The sequence below is a fragment of the Oenanthe melanoleuca genome, chromosome 21 (assembly GCF_029582105.1).
Source record: "Oenanthe melanoleuca isolate GR-GAL-2019-014 chromosome 21, OMel1.0, whole genome shotgun sequence".
Taxonomy (NCBI): domain Eukaryota; kingdom Metazoa; phylum Chordata; class Aves; order Passeriformes; family Muscicapidae; genus Oenanthe; species Oenanthe melanoleuca.
In genome coordinates this window covers 876,133-901,915 of record NC_079354.1, presented here as the reverse complement: position 1 = coordinate 901,915, position 25,783 = coordinate 876,133, and the positions used below count along the sequence as shown (strand labels likewise).

Below are 25,783 nucleotides of genomic sequence, written 5' to 3'. Positions count from 1 at the left end.
TTAGGGGCACATCCATAAATAATTATGGGAAAATCCATCTTGGATTCCATGGGAATGTTCCTGTGCACACATCACATTCCAACAGCTGGATTTGTCTCCATCCTTTCCCTGTTTATAAACCTGGAATGGAGAAGAGCATTTCCCTTTCCCAGTTAAAACCAGGCTCCAAATCCCCCTTTCCCAAATAAAACCAGGCTCCAAATCCTTCCTTTCCCAAATAAAACGAGCCTCAAAATTCACCTTTCCCAAATAAAACTGGCCTCCAAATTTTCCCTTTTCCAAATAAATCCGGCCTCCAAATTGCCACTTTTCCAAATAAAACCAACATCCAAATCCCCTTTTCCCAAATAAAACTGGCCTCCAAATCCTTCCTTTCCCGATTAAAACCAGGCTCCAAATCCCACTTTCCCAAATAAAATCAGCCTCAAAATTCACCTTCCCCAAATAAAGGCTCCAAATTTGGAGCTCTGGGCTCAAAATTCCCCTTCCCAAATAAATCTGGCCTCCAAATCCTTCCTTTCCCAAATAAAATCTGCCTCAAAATTCACCTTCCCCAAATAAAGGCTCCAAATTTGGAGCTCCGGGCTCCAAATTCCCCTTCCCAAATAAAACCGGGCTCTGGATTCACTCCTTTCCCAAATAAAACCGATCTCAAAATTCACCTTTTCAGATAAACCCGGCCTCCAAATTCTCTCATTTCCCGAATAAAACCAGGCTCTGAATTCACCCCTTTCCCAAATAAATCAGGAGCTTCCCTCCTGTTCAACATCCCAAATTATCAAAGATTTTGGGAACAGGGAAAGATTTTTTTTTTTTTAGAAACTTTACATGAATAACCCTAAACTTCTCCCCAAACCCCGGATATCCCAAATTTTCCTGATTCTTTCCTTTTCCTCATCATTTTCCACCCCCAAACCCTCAGCAGAGCGGTGCCAACCTCAGCTCCAACCCAGCACTGAGCTGAGCCATCCCTAAACCCACCCCAAAAAATCCACCCCAAAAAATCCACCCCAAAAAATCCACCCAAAAAATCCAACCCAAATCCCTCCTGGCCGCATTTTCCCAGGGCGGCCCAGCTCCCTGGAATTGATATTCCTGGAGTTGATATTCCTGGAATTGATATTCCTGGAATTGATATTCCCATCAGCTGGAGCTCCCTCCGCTTTTCCTGCCTCATCCAGCCTTGACCTTGACCTTGTGTTCCCGGGATTTTGGCATTCCCGAGGCGCGGCGCTCACCCGGTACCAGACGATCTCCCGCATTTTCCCGTCGGTTTTGAAGTTGCATTTCAGGGTCACGGCGTCTCCCACCACCACCGGAGGCAGGGGCTCGATGCTGACGGTCAGATAACCTGGAAAAACGGGAAGAAAAGTGGGAATAAAAGGCAGGAAAAGAGCGCTGAGCTTCAGGGGAGTTTGGATCCATCTGTTTTCCAGGAATTCCACGGATGAATGGCTCTGTTGGAAAGGGAACGCCCTGCCAAGTCCTGACCCCTCCCAAAAATCTCCAAATTGAGGGAAATCCTCCCTGGATTTGGGGAAATTCCAGCAGCCTCCGTTCCCGCTGCAAATTCCCGTCCTTCTATGGCTTTCCATCATCTCTCTCCATTCCCTGCCTTGTGCTTCCAGAAAACTTCCCAAAAACTTCCCAAATTCCTCGTTCCAGACGGGAATGGGTCCAGAGGATGCTCAATCCCCACCCCGCGGTTTTCCAGCTCCTTCCCCCTCTCCCCACAGCCGAATTCCAGCTCCATCCTCGCTCCGGAGGGAAATCGGAACCTGGAGCTCTGCCCGTCCCTTTTCTCCCTCTTTTCCCTCGATTTGTTGGGAAATCGGGAGCGGGGAGCAGGACAGGGAATTGCACTCCTGGTTCATTTTCCTGCCTTTCCTGCGGATGTTGGGAATTGATGGATTGACAGCCTGGCAAATCCCAGCCTTTCCTTCCCTGCTCGGCACCGGGACATCCCAAAAAAACCCCTCACCCACTCCAAATTCCCATTTTTTTAATCGCTCCTCACACCAGGTGGGAAAACAGCAGAGATAAAGTCCGGGAAACAGGAACAGGTTTGGAAAAGGGGCTGGAAATCAGAGATTCCTTCGTGGAAGATGCCCTGGGAGGGGCAAAGGTGAATTCCCAGGATTTATTTTGTGCCTCCCGGGCGGTGAACCGAAGCTCAGCATCCCCTGTAAAACAACTCGGAGGTGTTTGTGCCATAAATCCCAGGCACGACCTGCGGGAGAACACGCTCCGGGAACACGTGCGGGCTGCGGCAGCAGGGCAGCGTGGCCCGGAATATTGAACACCGGGAAAAAACCGGCAAATCCCGTTTTCTGCTGCTTTTGGGGGGCTGCGGGGACAGCTCCGCACCAGGAAATGCGGGGGGAAAAGGGGATTTTTGAGAGTGTTTGGGGGTAGGGCTGAGGGTTAATTCCTTTTTCAGCCGCAAATGATGCTTGGAAAGAGGGAATTTTGATGCTGCACCGCAGAATCCCAATTTTCCTCGCTGGGAACAACCCAGATCCTGGCCAGCATTCCCTGTCTGCCCGGGGCCGGCGCCTTTCCAGCCTCTCCCTGCCTGTCCAGGGTTTATTTCTGCTCCTAAAGCGGGGATTAAATCTCTGCGAGGCTGCACGAGGGCCCCTTGGATCCGGGGCTGCCGGATGGAAAAGGCAGGAATGGGAGGAGGAGGAGGAGGGAGGGAGGAAGGGCAGCCGAGGTCCCTCCTGCTGCCCCCATTCCCCTCGCTCGGCTTTTGACATTTCCGAGCGCCGGCATGAGCAACAGGCGGCGGGGATGAGCAAATCCTTGGCAGCGCGGCAGGATCCGCCCCAAGGAAACCGGGATGGAGGCTCTGCCTCCCCTCGGAGCCTCCCCGGGATCGCCGCTCCCGCGGCCCCCGGATCAGCCGCAGATTAACGGGAGCCGGGAGGAAGCGGCAAAGCTGGAGCCGAGATTGGATTTTCCCTCCTGTCCACGGGAGGTGGAGATCCAGGAGCTCACAGAGCCGCATTTCCAGATGTTTTCCAGCTCTCTTCCCGCGTTATTCCCTTCCAGACCGATGAACTTCCACGGGAAGAAAAACCAGCCCCATCCCAGTCCAGAGCAGAGACTGGGATTTCCCTCTGGTCCACGGGATCCAGGAATTCCCAGTGCAGCATTTCCAGAGGGTTTTCCATCCCTCTTTCCACATTATTCCCTTCCAGACTCACACACTTTCATGCAAAGAAAAACCACCTCCATCCCAGTCCAGAGCAAAGACTGGGATTTCCCTCTGGTCCACGGGATCCAGGAATTCCCAGTGCAGCATTTCCAGATGTTTTCCAGCCCTCTTTCCACATTATTCCCTTCCAGACCGATGAAATTCTTTGGGAAACAGAACAATGCCCATCCCAGTCCAGAGCTGAGACTGGATTTTCCCTCCTGTCCACGGGATCCAGGAATTCCCAGTGCAGCATTTCCAGATGTTTTCCAGCCCTCTTCCCACATTTTTCCCTTCCAGACCTGTGCACTGCCGTGGCAATGGGATCCATCCCCATCCCAGCCCAGCCAAGGCTTTTGGTGGTGTCGGGGCCATTCCCTGATTTTTGGTGGATTTTTAAAGTAAAAAAGAACCGAGTTTGGAACACTCAGCCACTCCCATGCAGCAAATCCATCCATCCATCCAAGCATTTTTCCAAGGAAATCCCCCTCCAAACCCATCCCTGACCTGCATCTTCTGGGTTGCCAAAAAAAAAAAAAAACAGAATGGGAATTTTTCCCCTCTCTGCTCCCTCAATGTGTTAGAAAACCACTCTGATCTGGCACTGGGAGCAGCTTCCACCTCTATTCCAGGGAATTCCGGCTTGGCTGAGCCTTAAATCCGGACGTTTGGTCCCTAAAAACACCAGGGTGGAACCACAGGACGCTCCTGAGCTTCTCCTGCATGGAAAAGGCAAAGCTCTGGAGCTCCAGGGTTTGCTGCTCTGGTGCTGTGGGATGGGGATCCCATGGAGAGACCCAGCCGGGCCTGGAAGGGGCAGGAAGGAGAAAATCCAAATGCTCCAAGAGCATTCCCTGCTCAAATCCAGAGCAAAACCAGCCCAGAAGTTGTGGGAAAGAAGGAGAGAAGAGGGAGAGGGGAACAGATGCCGAGTCCCCGCAGGAGCCGGCCAAGGATGCGCGGAGGGGAGGGGGAAAACTGGGAAAACAAAGGCAGGCACTGGAAAATAAAGCAGGAATCCAGATGGAGCCGTCCAGACCCCGCTGCTTGGCTGCGGCTGACGCGCGAATCCCATCCCTCATCCTCCCCTTCCCTTCACTTCCCGACAGGGAACAACTGCGAGGTGTCAGCGCTGCTCCGCAGCCTCCCCCGGCTCCGTTTTTTCGGGATTTGCCGAGGAGAACAAAGCAGCGGTGACGGGAGCGGCTGGGTGGGAAGAACTCTTCCGAAAGGGCTCCAAAGGAGGAGCCCATCCCAAATTTCTGTCGTTCCTCGCGTTATCAGCGTCCCTTTATCAGCGTCCCCTTCCCCGCCTCGCTCCGCTTCCCCTTTGCTCTTTTCAATCCGAGATTTTCCAGAGAAAGCCGGGCCGGGCCTCCCCCGGATCGGATTCAGCCCTCTGGAAATTCATCCCTCTGATTAGATGGCAACCCTGGGGAGGAGAGGATATTTTTGCTGGCAATCGCTGGGAATTCTGGCGCCATCCAGTTTGAGGGGGATTTTAAAAAAAGGGAAGAGGGAAGGGAGGGGAGGGGAGAGGGGGAAGGGAGGGATAAAGGAAATGTCCTTTGAAATCGGGAGTGACGCGCTCATAAAGGAGAACATCGGAACAAGCTCGGCGCTTCCAATTACAAAAGAGCTCCCAGGGATGAGGCAGGAATTGCTCCAGCTCTGGAAGTGTGGGACGCTGGATAAATCCCCGTTTCCAGCCCTTCCCAGCATCCCATGGGGATTTCTGCCCAAAAAGGCGGCCGGATATTCCATGGGAACGGCCAGGGATGAAGCACGAGGGGCTGGAATCCCTCAGAGGCTCCTGGGGAGGAGGGGAGGGAGGGAATGGATTGGGAATGTCGCAAGGAAAAGCCTCGGGGCGAGGGAGCCTTCCAAGGAATCCCAGCGCCACAGGGAGCCCCTTCCACATCTTCCCCGGCGCCTGATTCCTTCCAACCCACATGGAAATCCAAGATTTATTCTTGGAGGTCACCCAGGGCTCCCATTCCTGGATTTTTCATCTCCCAGTGCTTCCCAAAAAATCTGACTTCAAACCCATGGAATTCTGGAATCGGATTGGAAGGGACCTTAAAGCTGATCCCATTCCATTGTCAGGGACTCCTCCCGCCATCCCCGTCCAAGCTCGGACAAATCCTGGGATAGAGCAGCCCCAGCTGAGGATGGATTTTCCCCCTTTCCACGTCCCCAAAGTCCAACCCATCCCCATCCTTTTAGGAATGGTGCTTGGAAGCAGCTGGGGATGGAGCCAGAGGAGGGGATCCTTGGGATCCAGCAGCTCCATCCCCCTCTGGAATGTCCCCAGCATCATCAACACGAACACCTCATCATTTTAATTATCCAGTGATTAATGGGGCTCATCCATAATTCCCTCCCATTTCTCCACCTCCCTTTTCCAAGCCGGGGCCGGGATGGGAAAACCAGGAGGGAGCAGGAAGGATTCAGCACTCCCTGAACCGGCGGATTCCCAGGATTTAAGGAGAGCAGGAGACGTTTTACCCCTTGGGGTGGGATCTAAAGGGGTGCAAACCCCCCCTGGAAAAAGCTGGGAATGTTCCTGCAAATTCCTGAATATCCACGACCGTGGTGGATCTGGGGATGGCACCTCCGGATCCGCAGGCACCGAACGCGCCCTGACCGGCGGCAGCGTCGTGTCCATGAAAAATTCAGCAGCTCCGGTTGTTCCTGGGAACGCAGCAAATTCCTTCCCAGCTCCAGCCATGCCTTATTTATGACATTCCAGGACAATTTACAGTCGGAATTTGACGCTGCCTCTCCTTGTTAACCTGGGAGGGCTCGGAGGGCAAAGAATTCCCGGCTGGCCCCACCCGGAGCTGTGGAATTTTGCTGAATCCGGAGCTTTTCCACCTGGAAAGCTGAGCTGGGATTTTATGTTATATTGAAAGGGTGAGTGAGCATTCGGCACGGGTTTAACACCAGCCAGGGAATGGGATGCGACAGCCGCAGCCGGCGCCGCAATTCCCAGGAAAATGGGCCTTGGGAAGCGGGAAAAATGGATTGGGGTAGCTTTGTGCTGGGTTTTCCTTGGATATTCAGCTTTGCTTCCCAAAAATCCAGCTCAGAGCCAGCGGGGTTAAACCTCCTCAACCCCTCCACTGCCTTCCCAAAAGTCATCCCGGCTTTTGGAAAAGGGGCGTATTCCCTAAAATAAACCGGGAAAGTTGGCGTCACCCCCGGGCGAGGAGGAGCCCGGCTGGCAGGGAGCGAATGGCATCAATCCCGGGAAAATGGGATATTAACGGGCCGAGCCGACAATTAAGAGCCAGTAATTAAAATTCCTCTTCCCTCACAAACACCTCATTAGGCGCCGCTTCCCTCCCTCATTTCCATGAGTGGGAGGGAACGATTCCGCAGCTGGAGCTGGAATTATTCCTTAGGCGGGGCCGCCGGACCAAACCAGCTCCTAAATTTTTAGGGATCAGGAGAAAATGGATGGAATGAGCAGGGGCACGTCCAGCCCGTGCTTCGGGTCAGTTTTTCTCCAATTAACGGGATGTGGAGCCTGGACGGATCCCGTGGATGTATCCCGAGCCTCTTTGTGATGGGAATCAATGGTTTGGATCGATCCTTTGGATCGATCCATGGATTGAGCTCGGCCCCTTTGGCCTCTCAGCCCCTTTTAAATGAAGATGAAGTGAGGGAACCACTTCGTGTCGGGGACAGCCGGGCCCCGGGGGCGGCTTCCCATCACATTCCATGGGTAAAACGTGTCGGAATTCGGGAGCAATTGAATTTTATGGATCAATTTGGCCTGGAGAAGCCGAGGCTGCTCCATCCCTGGAAGTGGCCAAGGCCTCGTTGGGCTTGGAGCAACCTGGGGTAGGGGAAAGTGTCCCTGTCCATGGAAGGGAGCGGGATGGGATTTAAGGTCCCTCCCATCCAACCCATTCCATGATTCTGTATTTTTATAAAATATGGATAAAACCAACCCCCAAACCCAGCTTCCAAGGATTTCAACACCTAAGGCCCATCGAGATGGAATTTTAACCACTCTCCAGCTTCTCTTTTTCTCTTAAATCTCAGATTCCTCCTAAGCAAAATATCCCAAAGATATCCCAAAATATCCCAGTCCAAAGAAAAAGGATTAATTCCTGATTTGCTCCGTGCTGTGATTCCCAATATCCTTGTGTCCACGAAAAACATCTCCAATACCACCTGAGGGCTTCCCAAGGATTGATGCTGATGGATCTTCAGGAAAAATCAATTTTTGACTCGTTTTCTCCTCATGATGAGCTCTGGAGTCACTTTTATCTTCTGGAGGGGTGGGATTGGCTCTTATCAGCTCCGATATTCCAGCGGCTCCGGAGGCGGCAGAGAAATGAGGAATGAGATCCTGCCAGGATAAGAACGCTCCAAACATTCCAAGGCCACGGGATTTTCATCCCCATTGGCACAGCCTCAGCACAATACGGGATTTCAGATGGAAAGGGAGAGCTTGGGCACTTTGGGGGTGGAAAAGCCGCAGGAAATTTGGGATTTGGGATCCTCCCGGTGTTGCCGTGTCCGATTCCAATCCAAATTCCAACCTCCGTCCTCTTTCCATCTCCTCCTTCCCACATTTCCACCTTCCCCTGCCCATTTCCTTCCCACAGCGACTCAAGCCCAGCTCTCTCCATGCCCAGGAAAATTCCAGCGTTTTCCGCCTTTGCCGCGCGTCTCCCGACAAACAAATCCGGGCGGGATCGGCTCGGGCACGGGCTGGAATAAATCCTGGAACGTCTTCATCCGGCTTTTCCCAAGCTCCTGGGAGCTGTTCCGGCTCACTGGAGCACGGGATGAGGGAGCCCGTTCCCGGCTTGGCTTTGACTCGCGGCGTCGATTTCGTGCTTGTTCGACATCTCCGGCACAAATCCACCGGGAATGCGGCGTTCCAGGAGAAAGATGGATGCTTGGAGGGAAAACTGTGACAGCTTTGGCCCTGCCACAAAGCCCTGGAATGGCATTGGAATCATTGTTTGGATGTTCAGTGGGTCCCTCATCCTAAAAATCCGTGGATTTCCTGGATACTCAGAGGTGGAATTCCATGGGGGATCCAAGGGCCGCATCTCACCCATCCAGTGGCTACAAAACCAGGGATGCTGGAAAAGGATTTCAGGATGAATGCAGGAAAAACAGCCTTGGAGAAAAGGACAGCCACCAGAAAATCAGGATTAGCTGGATTTTGAAGTATGTCCCTGGGATAGATGGAACAAAACCAGGGGTGCTGGAAAAGTGAGGATTTGGGATTGATCACAAGAAAAACAGGATTGGAGGGAAGAAAACCAGGATCAGTCAGATTTGGGAAGTGTTTCCCTGGGATGGAGAGAATTCTCTTCTGTTTGGGACAAAATTCCAACACCCCCAAGACTGACACCCATCCCCCCCTTGAAGAGAATCCATCTCCATGAAAACACACAAAGAAGGATCCAAGATCCTTCCAAGACTCGGGAAACCCCTCCCAATCCCAAAACTCCTTAAATCAACCCCGTCAAGGTGCAGCTGGCTCAGAAAAGATGGATTTTCCCAGCCCACGCTGCTTATCAGCTGGAATGTGGTGGCTGCATTGATATTCCCGGTGATTTATTGGATTTTATCCCCCCTGTCCGCGCAGCCTGGGAATGCACGGCCGTAAATCACACATGGAATATTTATCTCTGCACGGGAAGGGTGTTTAGGAGCATTTACCAAAGTGCTGGGAAGTTTTATTTATAACTTCACCCCCCCTTCCCACTCCCAACGTTTCCATAAAATCCCGGCGGTGCTGGAGGGGGGAATATTTTATCTCCACATCTTCATCCCACTGATATTTCCATAAAATAAAATGTTGGGCATTTCCCACTGGAGCTCCCACAGCTGCTCAAATCTGTAAAGGGTTTTAGGGAATTTAGGGATTTAGGGAATTGGGGATTTAGGGATTTAGGGAAGAGCTTGGGATGGGTCGTTGGGTTGGAATTTTGGCAAGATGGGTCGTTGGGTTGGGACTTTGGGAAGAATTTGGGATTGGTCATGGGGTTGGGATTTTGGGAAGAGCTTGGAAGGGGTTGTTGAGATTTTGGGAAGAGCTCGGGATGGGTGGTTTGGATTTGGGAAAGGATGTGGGATTGGCCATTGGGTTGGGATTTTGGGAAGAGCTTAGAAGGAGCTGTGGATTTGGATTCTGGGAAGAGCTTGGGATGAGTCGTTGGGTTTGGATTTCGGAAAGAACTTGGGATTGGTCATTGGGTTGGGATTTTGTGAAGAACTTGGGATGGGTTGATGGATTGGGATTTTGGGAAGAGCTTGGGATCTGTCACTGAGTTTGGATTTTGGGAAGAGCTTGGGATGGGTTGTTGGGTGGGGATTTTGGGAAGAGCTCCTGGTGATTTTTAGACCAGGATTTTGGGAAGAGCCAGATGTTTGTCATCATTTCCCCTGTTCCTTTAACGCCTTTCCCTCATTATCTAAGGACTTTTACAGATTTTTAATTTTGTTTGGATCATTTTGGGCGCTGCCAGAATCCAAAACGCTGCCTCACCCAGGGAAAGGTGGGAAGGTGAATCCAGCAGAGCCAAATTCCCTCAAAATCCTGGCACCATCCCTAATCTGGAGTGATTCCTCCACTGGCACCTCGTGGCCTCTTCCCAGATGTTGGAGCAGCTGCCGGAGCCAAAATGGAGCTGAAAATTCCGCGGGGTCGGGCTGGGTCTGAGACGCCTCGTTTGATAAATGGAGATCGTGCCCCTCATTTGCATCTCTGCAAATATGCAAATCAGGGCTGATTGCCCGCTGCCAATCAACCCCCCCAGCTAATTAAGGCAGAATCCCCCAAATCAGTCGCTCCCCCATTTTATTCCCATTCCATGGGGTGAAGCCAATGGATTTTGGCCAAGCGAGGCCGGCCTTTCATCCCAAATTTTCCCTCTTCCCAATAAACGAACCCTGTGGGTTTCCTCCACCTCAGCTGGGTTTTCCTCTGAGTTTTCCACCCAGAAGTGATTCCACCCCCAGTCTGGGCTGCAGGGCAGGAATTCCCTCCTGATGATAAATCCCTTTTTCCAACAGATCCCAATGGAACCCGAGAATATGTGAAAAAAAATCCCAATTTTTCCTCCTTTCCCCCTGTTTTTTCCAGCTGCCCCCAATTGCCTCATGGATCACTCTCCAACCCATTTCCATGGATTTTCGTCTTTCTCCAGCAAATCCCAAGATCACCAGACAGGGAATTTTACTGCAATCCAAATTTTGCCAAGCAGGGGTGACCACCGACCCCCAAATTCAGTGGAATGCCTCTGGAATGGCTCAGCACTCCCTAAAATCCTCCCAGCAGGGCATGGCACCTCCTCAACACCTGGATTAACCTGGATTAACGCTCCAGGTGTTCCAGGGCTAAAAAAATCCCCCCTGCTCCACTTTTCCCTGATTTTTAATCAAGCAGCTCCACGGAAAACACTGTGGGATTTGATCTCCATGTGCAGATGTGGAATTAATCCCGAACTGAGTGTGGCAGGAGAAGGAGAGGCCGTATCCTAATCCTGCACTGGAGAAGATTGGAAATGGGATTTTTCTCCACACCAGCAAATTCCCAGCTCTCCTTTTCCCGTGGCTCAGCTCTGCATCCTGACAAGGAAGAGATTCCCGACCAGCCAGATGCTCCTGGAGTTTCCCAGGACCCTCCTTATGCTGCCCTGGGAACCAAGATCATGGAAAACCTCACCTGGGATAAGGATTTTATCCCCATCCCCATTTCATCCCAGGAATGCAATTCCAGAGTGAAAAAGGGAAATATTGAACCCAGTTTTCCTTTTCAGAGCCCCAAACCGGAGTTGAGAGATTGGAAAATTGGGAAAAAAAATCCCAAACATGTGGCAGAGTCCAGCTGGTGGCTCAAGAGGGATTTGCTGGCAGCAGCTGAGGATTTTCCCGCTGTTCCAGCTCCGGTGGGATGGGGATTATGGCACCAGCAGCCAATTCTGGGAAGCAGCAGCTCTGGCTGTTAATCCTGGCTGGAGTTAATCCCAGTGGGAATAATGAACGGAGCAGGAAGCAGCCAGGAGCTGCTCCCTATCCCTGGAAGTGCTCCAGGCAGGGGTGGAACAATGATCCATGGAAAACTTCCCTGTCCATGGCAGGGAGGAGCTCAGAGTCCATCCCAGCTCAAAGCATTCCATGATTCCAGGTCTTTCCATGCCTCAGTTTCCCCATTTGGGAAGGGCAAATCAAGGATTTTCCAGCTCATCCAAGATGCAGGGAAATCCCATCCTGGAATAACAGTGAGGGGTTTTTAGAGATCCCAGAAAATTCCATCCAAGAGTAACAAAAAGGGGTTAATGGAGATCCCAAAAAATCATGGAGTAACAGGAAGGGGTTATTGGAGATCCCAAAATATCGTGGAGTATCAACAAAGGGTTTTTGGAGATCCCAAAAAAATCCTGGAATAAAAAACAAGGGGTTATTGGAGATCCCAGAAAATCATGGAGTAACAACAAGAGTTATTTGAGATCCCAAAATATTCCAAACTGGAATAACAGCAGAGAGTTATTAGAAATCCCAAACGAATCCTGGAGTAAAAGCCAGGGGATATTTGAGATCCCAAAAAATCCCATCCCAGAATCGTAGCAAGCGGTTGCTGGAGATCCCAAAAAACCGTGGAGTAGGAGCAGGGGGTTTTTAGAGATCCCAAAAAAAAAATGGAATAACAGCAAGGAGTTATTTGAGATCCCAAAAAATCCCATCCTGGATTCATAGCAAGGGGTTGCTGGAGATCCCAAAAAAATCATGGAATAACAACAGGGGGTTATTGGAGTTTTCAAAAATCGTGGAGTAACAACAAGAGGTTTTTTGAGATCCCGAGAAATCCCATCCCAGAGAAAGAGCCAGGGGATATTGGAGATCCCAGAAAATCCTGGAATAACAGCAGGGGGTTATCAGAGGTGCTCCTGCTCCCAGAAATAACCCCAGGGAGGAATTTTCTCACCCCAAACTCCCAGTCCTCCCTAATACTCCGGTTTTTCCAGCTTTAGTGGGAGAAGCGCAGAATTGGGAAGGGAAAAAGAGGGAAAATCACGAATTCCATTAAGGAGAGTGGGAGGGTTTCAGGTTGGAAGCCCCCGTTGGGTTTCCCCCCAGTTCCAAGCAGGTTTTCCCAGGGTGGCCCCGGAGAAGGGGTGACCCCGACCCGGATGATGAATTCCCTGATTTATGTCTCCACTTGCAGGAAATCCAATTATCCCGGGTTTTGATTGGTGACAAATGAGGAGCCATCGATCCCCCTCCCCCCCAGCTCCGGGCTCTCCCCTCCTTCCATCGATTCCTGCTCGGAGGGGCTGGAAGGGATCATCCCTATTGATATTTTGGGATTTTTCCTTCTCTGAACTCCTTCACCAGAGGCACAACCTCAGGCAGAGGAAGAGGGAAAATAAACCCAGTCCATGCAGGAATCCCAGGAGCTCCAAAATCCGCTTTGGTTTTGTAATTCCGAGTGTGATGTGTGGCTTTTTTCCCCAAAAAAAATGACCTGGGGCACCTGGATCAGCTCCAAAGGGTCCTGGATCCACAGGGAGGGAGGGAAGGAAAAAAGGAAGGAGGGAATGAAGGGAAGGAATGAAGAAAGGGAAAGGGAAAAGGGAAAGGGAAAGGGAAAGGGAAAGGGAAAAGGAAAAGGAAAAGGAAAAGGAAAAGGAAAAGGAAAAGGAAAAGGAAAAGGAAAAGGAAAAGGAAAAGGAAAAGGAAAAGGAAAAGGAAAAGGAAAAGGAAAAGGAAAAGGAAAAGGAAAAGGAAAAGGAAAAGGAAAAGGAAAAGGAAAAGGAAAAGGAAAAGGAAAAAGGTTCAGTTTGCATTTACGTTTTTGGCACAGACTCCTCCAGACCCTCCATGGCAACAGCCAAAATTCCCACCAGAATTCTCTGGGATTCAGCCCTGGCTGGGAGATGCTTCTTCTGGAATCCCAAACTCTCCCTCATCCCTCGGGACAGCCGAGATCCCGTTCCTCAGGATCTCCCTGGTCCAGCCTCATCCAGCTCTGGTTCTCCCACCCTGCCCAGCCCCAGTCCCTGGACAAAGCAGGATTGTGATTATCACTCCCTCTCCTCCAGATTCACACTCTGGGATTGATAATCCCTCTGCTCTCCCGGTAATTCTGGATCCCTAATGGGATTAACGGACATCTCCCAATTCCAGCCCCGATTCCTGACACTTCCCCTCTCCCACGGAGAGGAACGTGGGGCTGTTCCCTTAATCCCGATCCGTCCCCACAGGCTGGGAAATCACGGATAATTAACACCTTCCCCTCTCCCGGCACTTCCAGAGCTGTCCCATTATCTATGTTTGGTTTTCCCGCTGATCCCAAAGGCTGATGGAGCAAAATCCCGGCCCTGATTCCTCCTTTAGCTCTGCTCGTGGAAGGTTGGCAGTTTTTGGGATCTTTTCCCTCAAATCCGACATTCCGGGGGTTCTCCCACCCCTGGCTTTGATTATCCTGAGATGGAGCAAAGCTGGAAAATCAGGAGGGGATTTTTCCATGGCTCCACAGGGTGTCTGTGACTCCACTTTCCCAAATCCATCCCCATCCCTGCTGCAAAATTCCCATCCCAAAGCCAACAGAGCATCCTCAGACAAACCAAATATTCCTATTTTTTATCCCAAATTTCCCTCCTCTTCCTGAAGAGTCCAGCCAGCCCAAGGTGTGGGATTGGGAACAACAGCAGCAGCCAGGCCTTGGAGAAGAGGGAAAAGCCCCCGGCAGAGCCTCAGAGCCCCTGGAGGTGCTGGGAGGCCGAGGCTCTGCGTTAATAAAACATAACCAAGCGTGGGATCGTCCAATATTCCTTTAATTCACTGCTCCCAGAGGGGCGGGGAGAGAGGCCGGGAATGAGGGAGGTTTTCTGCTCCCGGGGTGGAGAGGAGCAGCCAGGACATAAAACAGCTGGAAAAGCCCTCCCTTCCCTTCCCATTCCCATTCCCAATCCCATTCCCATTCCCATTTCCATTTTACAGGCTGGAAGTGCTCTCTGTTCCCATCCCAATTCCCATTCTCCAGGCTGGAAGTGTTATCCATTCCCATTCCCATTCCCATTCCAATTTCCATTTCCATTCCCATTCTCCAGGCTGGATGTATCCTCCCTTCCTATTCCCATTCCCATTTTCCAGGCTGGAATTGCTCTCCCTATCCTCATTCCCATTCCCATTCCCATTTTCCAGGCTGGAATTGCTCTCCCTATCCTCATTCCCATTCCCATTCCCATTTTCCAGGCTGGAATTGCTCTCCATCTTCATCCTCATCCTCATTCCCTTTCCCATTCCCATTTCCATTCCCGTTCCCATTTCCATTCCCATTCCCATCGTCCAAGCTGGAAGTGCTCTCCATCCTCATCCCCATTCCCATTTCCTCCCTCCCCCCAAGATAAAATCATTCCAATCAAATCCTTTCAGCCCAAAACTCCAGGATTTTTTCCTCCCTTTTTTACTCCTGGCAGGAAGCACGGAGCAGATCCATGAAAACCAAAAAGCAGCAGGAGCATCCCGACCATCCCATTGTCCCAATCCTCTCTTTCCTGCCGTGGAATTTCCCAGATTTTCCTGCCCTAAATAAAAACAACCTGGCGAATTCCAAGCAATGGGAATGTTTAATTTGGGAAGCGTTTCCCAGAGCCCCTCCCCACCTAATCACAGCGGAAATTCGGGAGGAATCCCAACGATCCCCACTCCTCACAGAGCACTTCCCTAGGAAAAAAGGCTGGAATAACGCAGAGAGACACAAACAGAACTTCAGAAGAGTCACTGGGAGCTGCGTTTATGGAAAACATCCCATTATCCCAAAGCAAAGGGAACCGAGCGGGGCCGGAGCGCCCCGGGGGCTTTCCATGCGGGAGGGGCTCGCTGGGTGGGAATTGCATCCTTGGGATCTTTCCCATCGCCTGGTGCTTTTCCAGCAGCACATCCAGCCTCATACCCCACATGGAAAATCCCTCTCACCAGCACATCCAGAGATTCCATCCCCCATGGAAAATCCCTCTCACCAGCAGATCCAGAGATTCCATCCCCCATGGAAAATCCCTCTCTGCAGCAAATCCAGAGATTCCATCCCCCAAGGAAAATCCCACTCCCCAGCACATCCAGAGATTCCATCCCCCATGGAAAATCCCACTCCCCAGCAGATCCCTGGGAATATTTTGGGCTCCTTGGCTTTTCCCAGCCCCCCAAACCCTCCCACCCCTCTCCGAATCACAGGGTCTTCCCGCAACCCAACATTCCCAGGTTTATTTTTAGGAGGAAATCCAGGAAAGCAGCCAAATTCCACCCCCGGTCCTCGGGATGCTCCTGGAGATGGGGAGGGTGGGATGGCAGAGCCCGGGCACGTGGATCCCGTGTTCCCACGTGGATCCCAAATTCCCACAAGGATCCCAAATTCCCACACAGATCCTGTGTTCCTACATGGATCCCAAATTCCCACATGGATCCTGTGTTCCTACATGGATCCTGTGTTCCCACATGGATCCCACATTCCCACACTGATCCCACATTCCCACATTGTTCCCATGTTTTCATGTGGATCCCACATTCCCACGTGGATCCCATGTTCCCACACGGATCCCACATTCCCACACTGATCCCGTATTCCCACGTGGATCCCAAATTCCCACAAGGATCCCAAATTCCCACACAGATCCTGTGTTCCTACATGGATCCCGTGTTCCCATGTGGATCCCAAATTCCCACATGGATCCTGTGTTCCTACATGGATCCCGTGTTCCCACACGGATCCCACATTCCCACACGGATCCCACATTCCCACACGGGCGTGGCTGGGCCTAATAAAAGGAGGAAGATTCTCCTTGGAGCAGCAGGAGGATCCCAAATCCTGGCCCAGGAATGCAGGCTTGGAATCTTCCAAAGCCTTGGAGCCAGATCTTTGGAATGCTCCCTCCAGAGGGGCAAAGCTGGGCTGGGAATTTCAGTCCCATCAAAATCCCTTCCCAGGCAATTCCCACCCAATCCATGGGGTTTTCCACAGGGAAAACGCAGCCACGGGAACATCTCCACAAGAGGCTCCCAGGGAGCTCATCCACGTCCCCCTATCCCAAAATCGGGATGATCCCAAGGATTTTGCTGGAATTTGTGAGATCCTTTGTGCCCCTCTCCTGCTGTCCCCAAACCCGTGCCAGGACATCCCATGGTGACAATCACTGGCCACAAACGTCCCTCCTGTCACTTCCCTCTTTTCCAGGTCCCAGCTCCAGGAGCAAATCCCATTTTGGGACCAGCCTGGCATGAGCAGCCTCCAAAGCAACCCAGTCCATAAATCCAGGTTTGTCCACGGGATTATTCCCAAAAGAAAAGCACCTCCAGGGATGGGAGACCACCAGGAAGCAGATCCCTCATCCCCCTTCATCCACCCATCCCTCTGACCCCAAATTCCCCCCACGGAGCCTCTCCCTGGATCCAGCCCTTCCCTGGGGCTGCAGATCCTTGGAAAAGGAGCAAAGAGGTGGAAAAGCAGGAGGGGGATCCCAAAGGAAGGTTCCCAGCTCCCGGCTGGATCGGAAGCAGCTCCAGGATTTGTCCATGAGCGCAGGGAGTTGGGGAGGGGCTTTTAATCCTCTCTGCCTGGAGAATATTGACCAAGGAATTACAGAAATGGGAAATTATTCCGGAGACAAACGAATTCCCTGCCTGCCCTGCTCCAGACGGGATTTTCCAGATGGGGAAGTGCTCCTGGCACCAGAGGAGCCAAAATGTGTGGCCTGGAGGCCGGGAGGGGCTCGGTGGAGCCACATTCCCACCTCCATTCCCTCCCCCGGGAATTTTGGGGTTTCCTGGCGTTTCCCCAACCTCCTCAGAGCTGAATCCAAGACAGGAGCGGGAACGAGGCACCTTCCCTGATCCAAAGGCTTTGGAGAGCCCCCAGCCCCTAATTTGATAAACCCAACAATTCCAAAGAGGGAACGACAGCCACGGGTGATTATCCTGCCTTTGGAATCCGCCCTTGGCATTCCCGCCGGATCCGGGCTCCAGCGCGCCGAAAACAAGCCCGTGATTGATGGGTTATTTTGGGGAAAAGTGGGAAGCAGAGAATGGAATGGGAGCGCCAGCCGGGAGTTTGGAAGGAGCCGCAAGCAGGAAAACAAAAGGGCACAGAGAGCAGCTGGGGCGGGAACGGCTCCAGCCCCGGCTCAGCTGCTTCCCCCGCCGGATCGCCAGCAGGAGCTCGCACAGCCGGAGCTGCCTCCCAAAATTTGGGGTCTGGGGGCTCCTTCGTTTCGGTCTCTGTGGGGTCTGAGGGCAGAGGTGGGTGTGGTGTGGCTGAAGTCAAGGATTTGTCTTGGAGAACTGGGAGAAGTCGCAAAAATCCCATCACTGGGAGGTGTGAGGGTGGTGCTGCTCCATCCCCTCACACGTCCCAGGGAGGAATTTGTGACAGTTCCCACCTTCCAGGCTGAGCTCCCGGCTCCATCCCAGCTCCATCCCGGCCCCATCCCAGTTCTATGCCTGTTCTATCCCTGCTCCATCCCAGCCCCATCCCGGCTCCATCCCTGTTCCCATCCCAGCTCCATCCCAGCTCCATCCCTGTTCTATCCCTGCTCCATCCCAGCCCCATCCCGGCTCCATCCCTGTTCCCATCCCAGCTCCATCCCAGCTCCATCCCAGCTCCATCCCTGTTCTATCCCAGCTCCATCCCTGCTCCATCCCTGTTCTATCCCAGCTCCATCCCAGCTCCATCCCTGTTCCATCCCGGCTCCATCCCTGCTCCATCCCGGCTCCATCCCTGTTCCCATCCCGGCTCCATCCCTGTTCCCATCCCGGCTCCATCCCTGTTCCCATCCCGGCTCCATCCCTGTTCCCATCCCGGCTCCATCCCTGTTCCCATCCCGGCTCCATCCCTGTTCCCATCCCGGCTCCATCCCTGTTCCCATCCCGGCTCCATCCCTGTTCCCATCCCGGCTCCATCCCTGTTCCATCCCTGTTCCCATCCCGGCTCCATCCCTGTTCCATCCCAGCTCCATCCCGGCTCCATCCCAGCTCCATCCCTGTTCCATCCCAGCTCCATCCCAGCTCCATCCTGGCTCCATCCCTGTTCTATCCCTGTTCCATCCCGGCTCCCTGCCCAGCTCCATCCCGGATTCCCCAGAGCACGAGGGGAGGGCTGGTCAAGCATTCCCAAGCCAAGGAATTCCCAGCAGGAAAGAGAATTTTAGGAAGGAAAAAACATCGTGGGAAACATCTGGCTGGTGGGATCACCTGGGTGCTCCAGGACCAGCCATGGATTTGGGATGCAAGGTCTGAAATGTTTGGAGGCACCTGAGAAGTTTTTCCAGACCTGGAAAAGTCCCAGAGTGGCCCACAGGAATCTCCTGAGGTTTAAAAAGAGCAGGAGAGAGGCAAGCAATCCCTGGCATGGATCCAGGCTGGGATGAGCACATGGAAAAATCTCTGGGAGAAGGACCTGGAACATGGAAATCCATCCCTGGGATGGATCCAGGCTGGGATGAGCACATGGAGCAGCTCTGGGAGAAGGACCTGGAACATGGAAATCCATCCCTGGGATGATCCAGGCTGGGATGAGCACATGGAGAATCTCTGGGAGAAGGACCTGGAGCATGGAAATCCATCCCTGGGATGATCCAGGCTGGGATGAGCACATGGAGAATCTCTGGGAGAAGGACCTGGAACATGGAAATCCATCCCTGGGATGGATCCAGGCTGGGATGAGCACATGGAAAAATCTCTGGGAGAAGGACCTGGAGCATGGAAATCCATCCCTGGGATGATCCAGGCTGGGATGAGCACATGGAGCAGCTCTGGGAGAAGGACCTGTAGCATGGAAATCAATCCCTGGGATGGATCCAGGCTGGGATGAGCACATGGAGAATCTCTGGGAGAAGGACCTGGAGCATGGAAATCAATCCCTGGGATGGATCCAGGCTGGGATGAGCACATGGAAAAATCTCTGGGAGAAGGGCCTGGGGGTGCTGGACCTGGAAACCTCCAGAGCCCATGGCTGACCCCAGAGCAGGAAAATGGGGAATTTTGCCCTCTGGAGCTGCTGGAGTGAGCCCAGAGGAGGCTCCAGGATGATCCAGTGAAACACTGGGAGAGTTGGGAATGTCCAGCCTGGAGAAAAGAGCAGCTTTGTGTTGACCCAGTTTTGGCCTTCCAGGACCTGAAGGAGCCGACACAAAAGGTGGAAAAATCTCTCCAGAGGGGCCTGGAGTGACAGGACTCAGGGAATGGCTCCACAATTCCAGAGGGGGAATTGAAATGAGTTACTGGGAAGGAATTCCTGGCTGTGAGGGGGGTGAGGCCCTGGCACAGCATTCCCAGAGCAGCTGAGGCTGCCCCTGGATCCCTGGGAATGTCCAGGCTGGGCAGGGCTGGGAGCACCTGGGACAGTGGGATCTGTCCCTGCCCGTGGGATTCCCACCCAAAGCATCCCAGGATTCCAAGGCTGAGCCCGTGGAAGGACTCAGGAATATTTAACAGCCTGCCAGGCTCAGCTCCAGGCTCCCAGCCCCTGGATCAGAATTCCTTACCCCAGGCCAAAGGGAGCTGACATTCCCAAGCCAAACCCTACAGCATTCCCTGGATTCGGTTTTGGGGGATGCCAGTAATCCCAAGGGAATTTGGGGGGGTTGAACTCCCCCAAATTGAGGTTGGGGCACTTTGGAAATGCTCTGGGAGCAGCCACAGGAGCTTTTTCCAGAGAAATAAAACCAGGAATATCTCCCCCCTCCGAAGATTATCCTGGGAAGGCACAAGCAGAGTAACAGCTTTCCCTGAGTCAGGATTGGGATTGGTGGCTCCAAAACACAGCTGGGAAAAGGGAAATTGGGCTAATTGGGAAAGGGCAATTAGCACAGCCAGGGGGATTTTCCAAGGGGCTGCTTGGCCTGGATTTACCCGGAGAGGCTCCGTGGGAACTCAGGGTTGGTGGGAATGGGAGGGAAAACTTCCAGAAAAGAGCTGAATGCAGGATGGGAAAAGCGTTAATGGCAAAGGACAGCAGGAATGTGGGAAGGATTTTGGGCATCTGCAGGTGAATTAAAGCAGGATTTCATCCCTGCTCCTCCTTTTCCCCCATTCCCCCAGGACACAATTCCCACCAAATTCCTCCTTCCATTAAAAAGAGACACGAGCAGCTTCTCCCACCACTCTGAGGAAAGTCCCACTCTGGGTTTTCCCTCCAAAAACGAGGGAAAATTCGCTTTTCCAGGTTGGAAAACGATCCACACGGGGGGCACCCTGTCAGCCGGGAAAACTCCTGCCAGCAAAACCTCGGGGGGGAACGGAGAGAGGAGAGAATTCCAGGTAAAATCCCAACTGCAAAGGGCTTTTTCCAGGCTGGATTTTTCAGGAATATCCCCAAGGACAGCTCCCTGCGAAGCCCAGGAGCTTCAAACACTTGAATTTTCCTTTTTTTTTTTTTTTTTTTAATTTCTCATTTTTCCCCGGCTGGGGGTGGGAAGCAGAAGCCAAAGCAAATCCCACCGGGGTAAAGCCACTGGAAATCTGCAGGAACGCGACACTTTCATCCCTCCCACGGCCCTAAAACATCCCCCGAGGAGCCCTTTATGGGGCCCTGATCCCAGAATCCATGGATCGGGGGGAAATGGGCGCTTTTCCAGCTTTCCCAGTCCCTTTTCCATGGTCCAGCGCTGCCTCCTCCGCGTGGCCTCGTTTTTCCCTCCTTAACCCACTTAGCCCCGGCCGCGGCGGCTTTTTTTGGCCGAAGAAAGAGGTTGAGCCGGGGACAAAGGGGAAATAAAAGGCTGGAAGACCCGGCGTGGTGATCCCAGAGGGCTGGAAAACACCTCGGGAATGACCCCGGTGCCGCTCGGGGGTCACAAAAGGGATTTCCTGACCGGGTGGGGGATGCGGAGCAGGGCTGGAAACCTCCCCCCCAAATAAAACTTCCCACGGATTTGTGGGGTGGGAAGCGATTCCTGCCGGTTCCTGGGGATGCCGATGGATGAGGGGACAATAAAAACAGGCAAAATTCCCCCCAAAAAGGGGTTTGGGGGGCACACGGCAAATGCAAAAGAGCAAAAACAGCAAAAACCGGGGACGTGCCCACCTGGGTCTTGCCGGGTCTGGATCCCTCGGATTCATCCCCAGCCGGGATCGCGGGGGGAGGGCTCGGCACGGCCAGGGACGCCGTCAGCCAGGAAAAAGCCATCTGCCCTCGGAAATTCGGGAATGGCGAGCGCTCTGCCCCCTCCCCGAAACTCGGGAACAGCGCTCTGCCCCCCGAAATTCGGGAGCAGCTCCGGCGCCGCTGCCCCGAGCACGGGGAGGCGCCCCCGGACCGGGATTTGTGGCTGGCTGATGGAAAAACAGAGCTCGGAATGGGATTTTTGGGACAGCTGAGGGTGGGGGTGAGATCACGGAATTCAAGGGAGGTTCGGGTTGGAATCCCAAAATTACCACAGGGACAGGAGATGCCGAACGCGGCGGATCCGCGGGATGCTGCCAAGTTCCAGCGGGGTTTAGGAGCCCGAGCCCAGCTCGGGGATGCCCAAACCCAAACAATTCACTGTGCCCGATCCATCACCTCCTAACCCAAACCCCTCCGGGCTCCCCGAGCTCCTCCAGCCCCTCCACAAACCAACTTTGATCCCGTTTTTTCCCCCCCCTCCACGAAACAAAACCCCGTCACAACCAGAGATTTCCCCGCAGCCGCTCTCGGGAAATCAACAGCACGAGAGCGACCGCCCGATCTGCGGCGAGAAAAAGCAGGAGCGAGGCAGGAAAAATGATCCCTGCGCCAGTGACAGACAGCTGGAGCTACGGGAGAGCCGGGGGGATGCGTCGTTCCTTGGAAATTGTCTATCCGTGACCTTAAAGCGGCGGCGGAGGAGAGCGGGGAGGGGGAGGGAGGGGAGGCAGCCGGGGCCGGGTTTGGCACAAGTTCCCCCCTTTTCCCAGCGGGTTTTATTCCCGGCGCTGGGATGGTGGGATGCTCGGGGAGGGGGCTCGGAGCGGCGGCCGCAGCCCGCTAGGAGCCGAACCCGCTGCGAAAGGAGAGGAGGGATCCAGGGAATTCTTCCCCGGCTCTGCCGTGCCCGGGGGATGGATGGGGAGCAGGCGGGGAAGAATCGGCTCCTTTGTGTGGAGCTGGCCCCGCGCAGCCCCGCAGAGCCGCGGCTCCCCCTCCCCGCGCCCTGCAGCGCCCGCCGCCGCTTCCCGGAGAGCAAAAAGTCCATTAAAAAAAAAAAATCCAAAAAAAATAAATTGAATGGGAGATGCGGAGCAGGCTCCGCTCGCGCCTCCATCTCCCGGCGCCTGGAAAAGCTCCCGGTTTCCCGGGGGTTGGGGAAGGAGCGGCCACCTGAGACCCCCCGAGAGGGAATTGGGGGAAAAAAACCAGGGAATTCGCCTCAAATGGACACGGAATGAAAATCCACGGGTGGCCCCGAGGCTGTGGGATGCGAGGAGAGGAAAGTTTCCTTCCCCAGGCGGTTTTCCCTCCCTGGAGCCCCCGGTTTGGGAGAGGAGTCCCGGGGATTTTGGGAGCTCGGGAGCTGCAATCCCCCAGGACAGGCGGAATTTGGGGGATGCTGCTCCGTGCTCGGGGTTTGGGGATCCCAGAGGGGCGGAGGGGCTGTGATCCCCCAAAAACTGCGCTCGCGGGGGTCCCCAAAGCACAGCCCCCCCCTCAGTCTGGAGCAGGGCTGGGATGCGCAGCGGGAAAAGGGGACGGGGGGTGACCCCATGGATGAGACCCCCCCGCCTGTCGCACCCCATTAACGGTGCCCCATTATCAGCTCCCGCCCCAGCGCCCCGTTCATGGTTAACATCAGGGGGTGACCCATTAAAACCGCCTGTTTTGGGAGGTGCCCTATTAAACCCTCTCTTTAGGGGGTGCCCCATTAACGGATCCCACACCGGTTCCCGGTTATGGGGTGCCCCATTAACGGATCCCAAACCAGTTACCGGTTATGGGGTGCCCCATTAACGGATCCCACACCTGTACCGGGTTATGGGGTGCCCCATTAACGGATCCCAAACCAGTTACCGGTTATGGGGTGCCCCATTAATGGATCCCACACCGGTTCCCGGTTATGGGGTGCCCCACTAACACCGCCAGACCTCATCCCCCAGCACCAAACCCCAATTCCCCCACTCCGAACCCGTTCTCCTCTCCCCCACCATCACCCCAAACCCCAGGGCGGGGGCTCCGAGCCCCGAGCCCGCCCCGTGACCGGCGGGATTCGGGGCTCGCCCCGTTCCTGCCGCGGCCCCGGGGTGTCCCCGTCCCCTCGGGGGTGCCACTCACCCAGCGCCAGGTGCCGCAGGTGCCAGAGCAGGAGGCAGAGGGGCAGGGGGCTCATGGCGAGCATGGTGCCCGCGGGGGGCTCAGCGGGGCCCCCGCGCCGGGGGGCGGGCGGGCATCGCGCCGGGAGCGGGGCGGGGGCTCGGCCGGGTCCGGTCCGGGGGCTCCGGGGCTCGGGAGGGGCGGGGGCTCGGCCGGGTCCGGTCCGGGGGCTCCGGGGCTCGGGGCCCCGGCTCGGCTCGGGAGGGGAGGGGGCTCTGCCGGGCCCGGCCCGGTTCGGCGCTGCCCCCCCGGTGCAGCCGCAGCTCCGCCGCCGCCGCTGCCGCCCTTAAGCCGATTTGGAGCAGCCGGAGCCGAGCGGGGCTGGAGCGGCCGCCCCCGGCCCCCCCCGGGCTGAGCCCGCCCCCCGCCCGCCCCCGGGAGGGGCTGAGCGGGCGGGGAGGGAGCGGGGGGGGATTCACGGAGGGATGCGGGGGGATGGATCCGGGCGGGAATGCAGGGTGGGATGGATCTGGGGGGAACCCGGGGGGGATACGGGGGAGGGATCGGGGGGGTCGCAGCGGGATGCGGGGGGGGGGTTCACGGAGGGATGGGGGGATGGATTGAGGGGGGATTGAGGGGGATGGATTGAGGGGGGACAGGAGGGGGATGGATCCAGGGGGAAATGCAAACGGGGATTCACGGAGGGATCGGGGGATGGATTGAGGTGGGGGGATGCAGTGGGGAGAAGGATTTGGGGGGGATGGATTTGGGGGGGATGGATTTGGGGGGGATGGATTGAGGGGGGATGGATTTGGGGGGGATGGATTGCAGGAGCAGGGAGGATGCAGGGATGGATTTTGGGGGGCAGGGGGATACTGGGGGCTGTGGGGGCTGGAAGTGGGCGCTGGGGTGTTGGGGAGGGGACACAGGACAGGGATGGAGGGTGACACGGATGCAGGAGGCGTTGGATGCAGGCAGGGATGTGGGATGCAGGGTTGGGATGCAGGATTGGGATACAGGATTGGGATGCAGGCAGGGATGTGGGATGCAGGATTGGGATGCAGGCAGGGATTTGGGATGCAGGGTTGGGATGCAGGGTTGGGATGCAGGATGCAGACAGGGATGTGGAGCCCAGGATGGGGTTGGGATGCCAGCAGGAATGTGGGATGCAGGGTTGGGATGCAGGCTGGGATTTGGGATACAGGATTGGGATGCAGGAATGTGGGATGCAGGATTGGGATGCAGGCAGGGATTTGGGATGCAGGATTGGGATGCAGGAATGTGGGATGCAGGATTGGGATGCAGGCAGGGATTTGGGATGCAGGATCTGTGAGCAGGAATGTGGGATGCAGGATTGGGATGCAGGCTGGGATTTGGGATACAGGATTGGGATGCAGGAATGTGGGATGCAGGATTGGGATGCAGGCTGGGATTTGGGATGCAGGATTGGGGTGCAGGCTGGGATTTGGGATGCAGGATTGGGATGCAGGAATGTGGGATGCAGGACTGGGATGCAGGCTGGGATTTGGGGTGCAGTCAGGAATCTGGGATGCAGGGTTGGGATAGGGCCAGGGATGTGGGACACAGGATAGGGAGCAAAATCCCAGCAGGGATTTGGAATGCAGGTTTTGGGAATCCAGGCCTTGTCCTGGCTTTCCCAGGAATATGAGGGAGAGGAAAACATGGCTCTCCTGGGGTTGCATCCCAGAAAATCCAAAAAAATCCCAATAAACCTCAGCCTAAGGAGGCGGCCCTGGGATAAAACCAGGCCCAGCCAGGCTGTCAGTGCTCCTGGCAAGGCAATGTCTCCGGGGGGATCCATCAAATCCAGCCCCAAATAAACTGGGATTTGATTCCCAGAATCTCTGGGACTGGGGATTTTCCCAAAAGATTGGAGGCAGGGGAAGAAGGGAGGGAAAATCCAGGAATTCCAGCAGTTCCTGGATTTAACTGGATTCTGCAGAGCCTGGTTCCTGTCAGGGAGGTTTTTTTGGGAATCAAATCTCACCAGTTTGGATCAGACTGGTGATACTGGTTGGGCTGGAATTCCAGTTATTCCCAAAATCCCTGAAAGCCAATTCCATGGAAAACCCCCAGAAATCCCACCAGGATCTTCTTTTGTTTGGGGAAAAACCACCAGGACTGAGTTTTGGAGAATCCATCCCTCAATGCCTGGAAATCTGGGATAAAACCAAACCAAATCCCAGATTCCCAAGATTCTTTGTTTTCCTCCTCACGAGGAGTTTTCCATGAAAAATGAAAACACCGGGAGTCAAAAATTCCCAAATCCATCTCCACGGGATGATCCAATCCTGGAATTTTCCCCGTGGCTGCTGGAGCCCAAAGTT

At 54.4% G+C, this 25,783-nt stretch overlaps 1 protein-coding gene across 1 annotated transcript in view; it reads right to left on the bottom strand.

Moving 5' to 3' along the window:
* IGSF21 (immunoglobin superfamily member 21) overlaps nucleotides 1-23,780 on the bottom strand; it is a 41,716-nt gene extending 17,936 nt beyond the window's left edge. The window contains exons 1-2 of the mRNA XM_056508132.1: nucleotides 23,457-23,780; nucleotides 1,239-1,351 (exon numbers count right to left, since the gene is read on the bottom strand). Coding sequence (XP_056364107.1) covers nucleotides 1,239-1,351; nucleotides 23,457-23,520 — 177 coding nt within the window. The 5' untranslated portion in view covers nucleotides 23,521-23,780. The remainder of the gene's footprint in view (nucleotides 1-1,238; nucleotides 1,352-23,456) is intronic.
* Nucleotides 23,781-25,783: the final 2,003 nt, after the last annotated feature.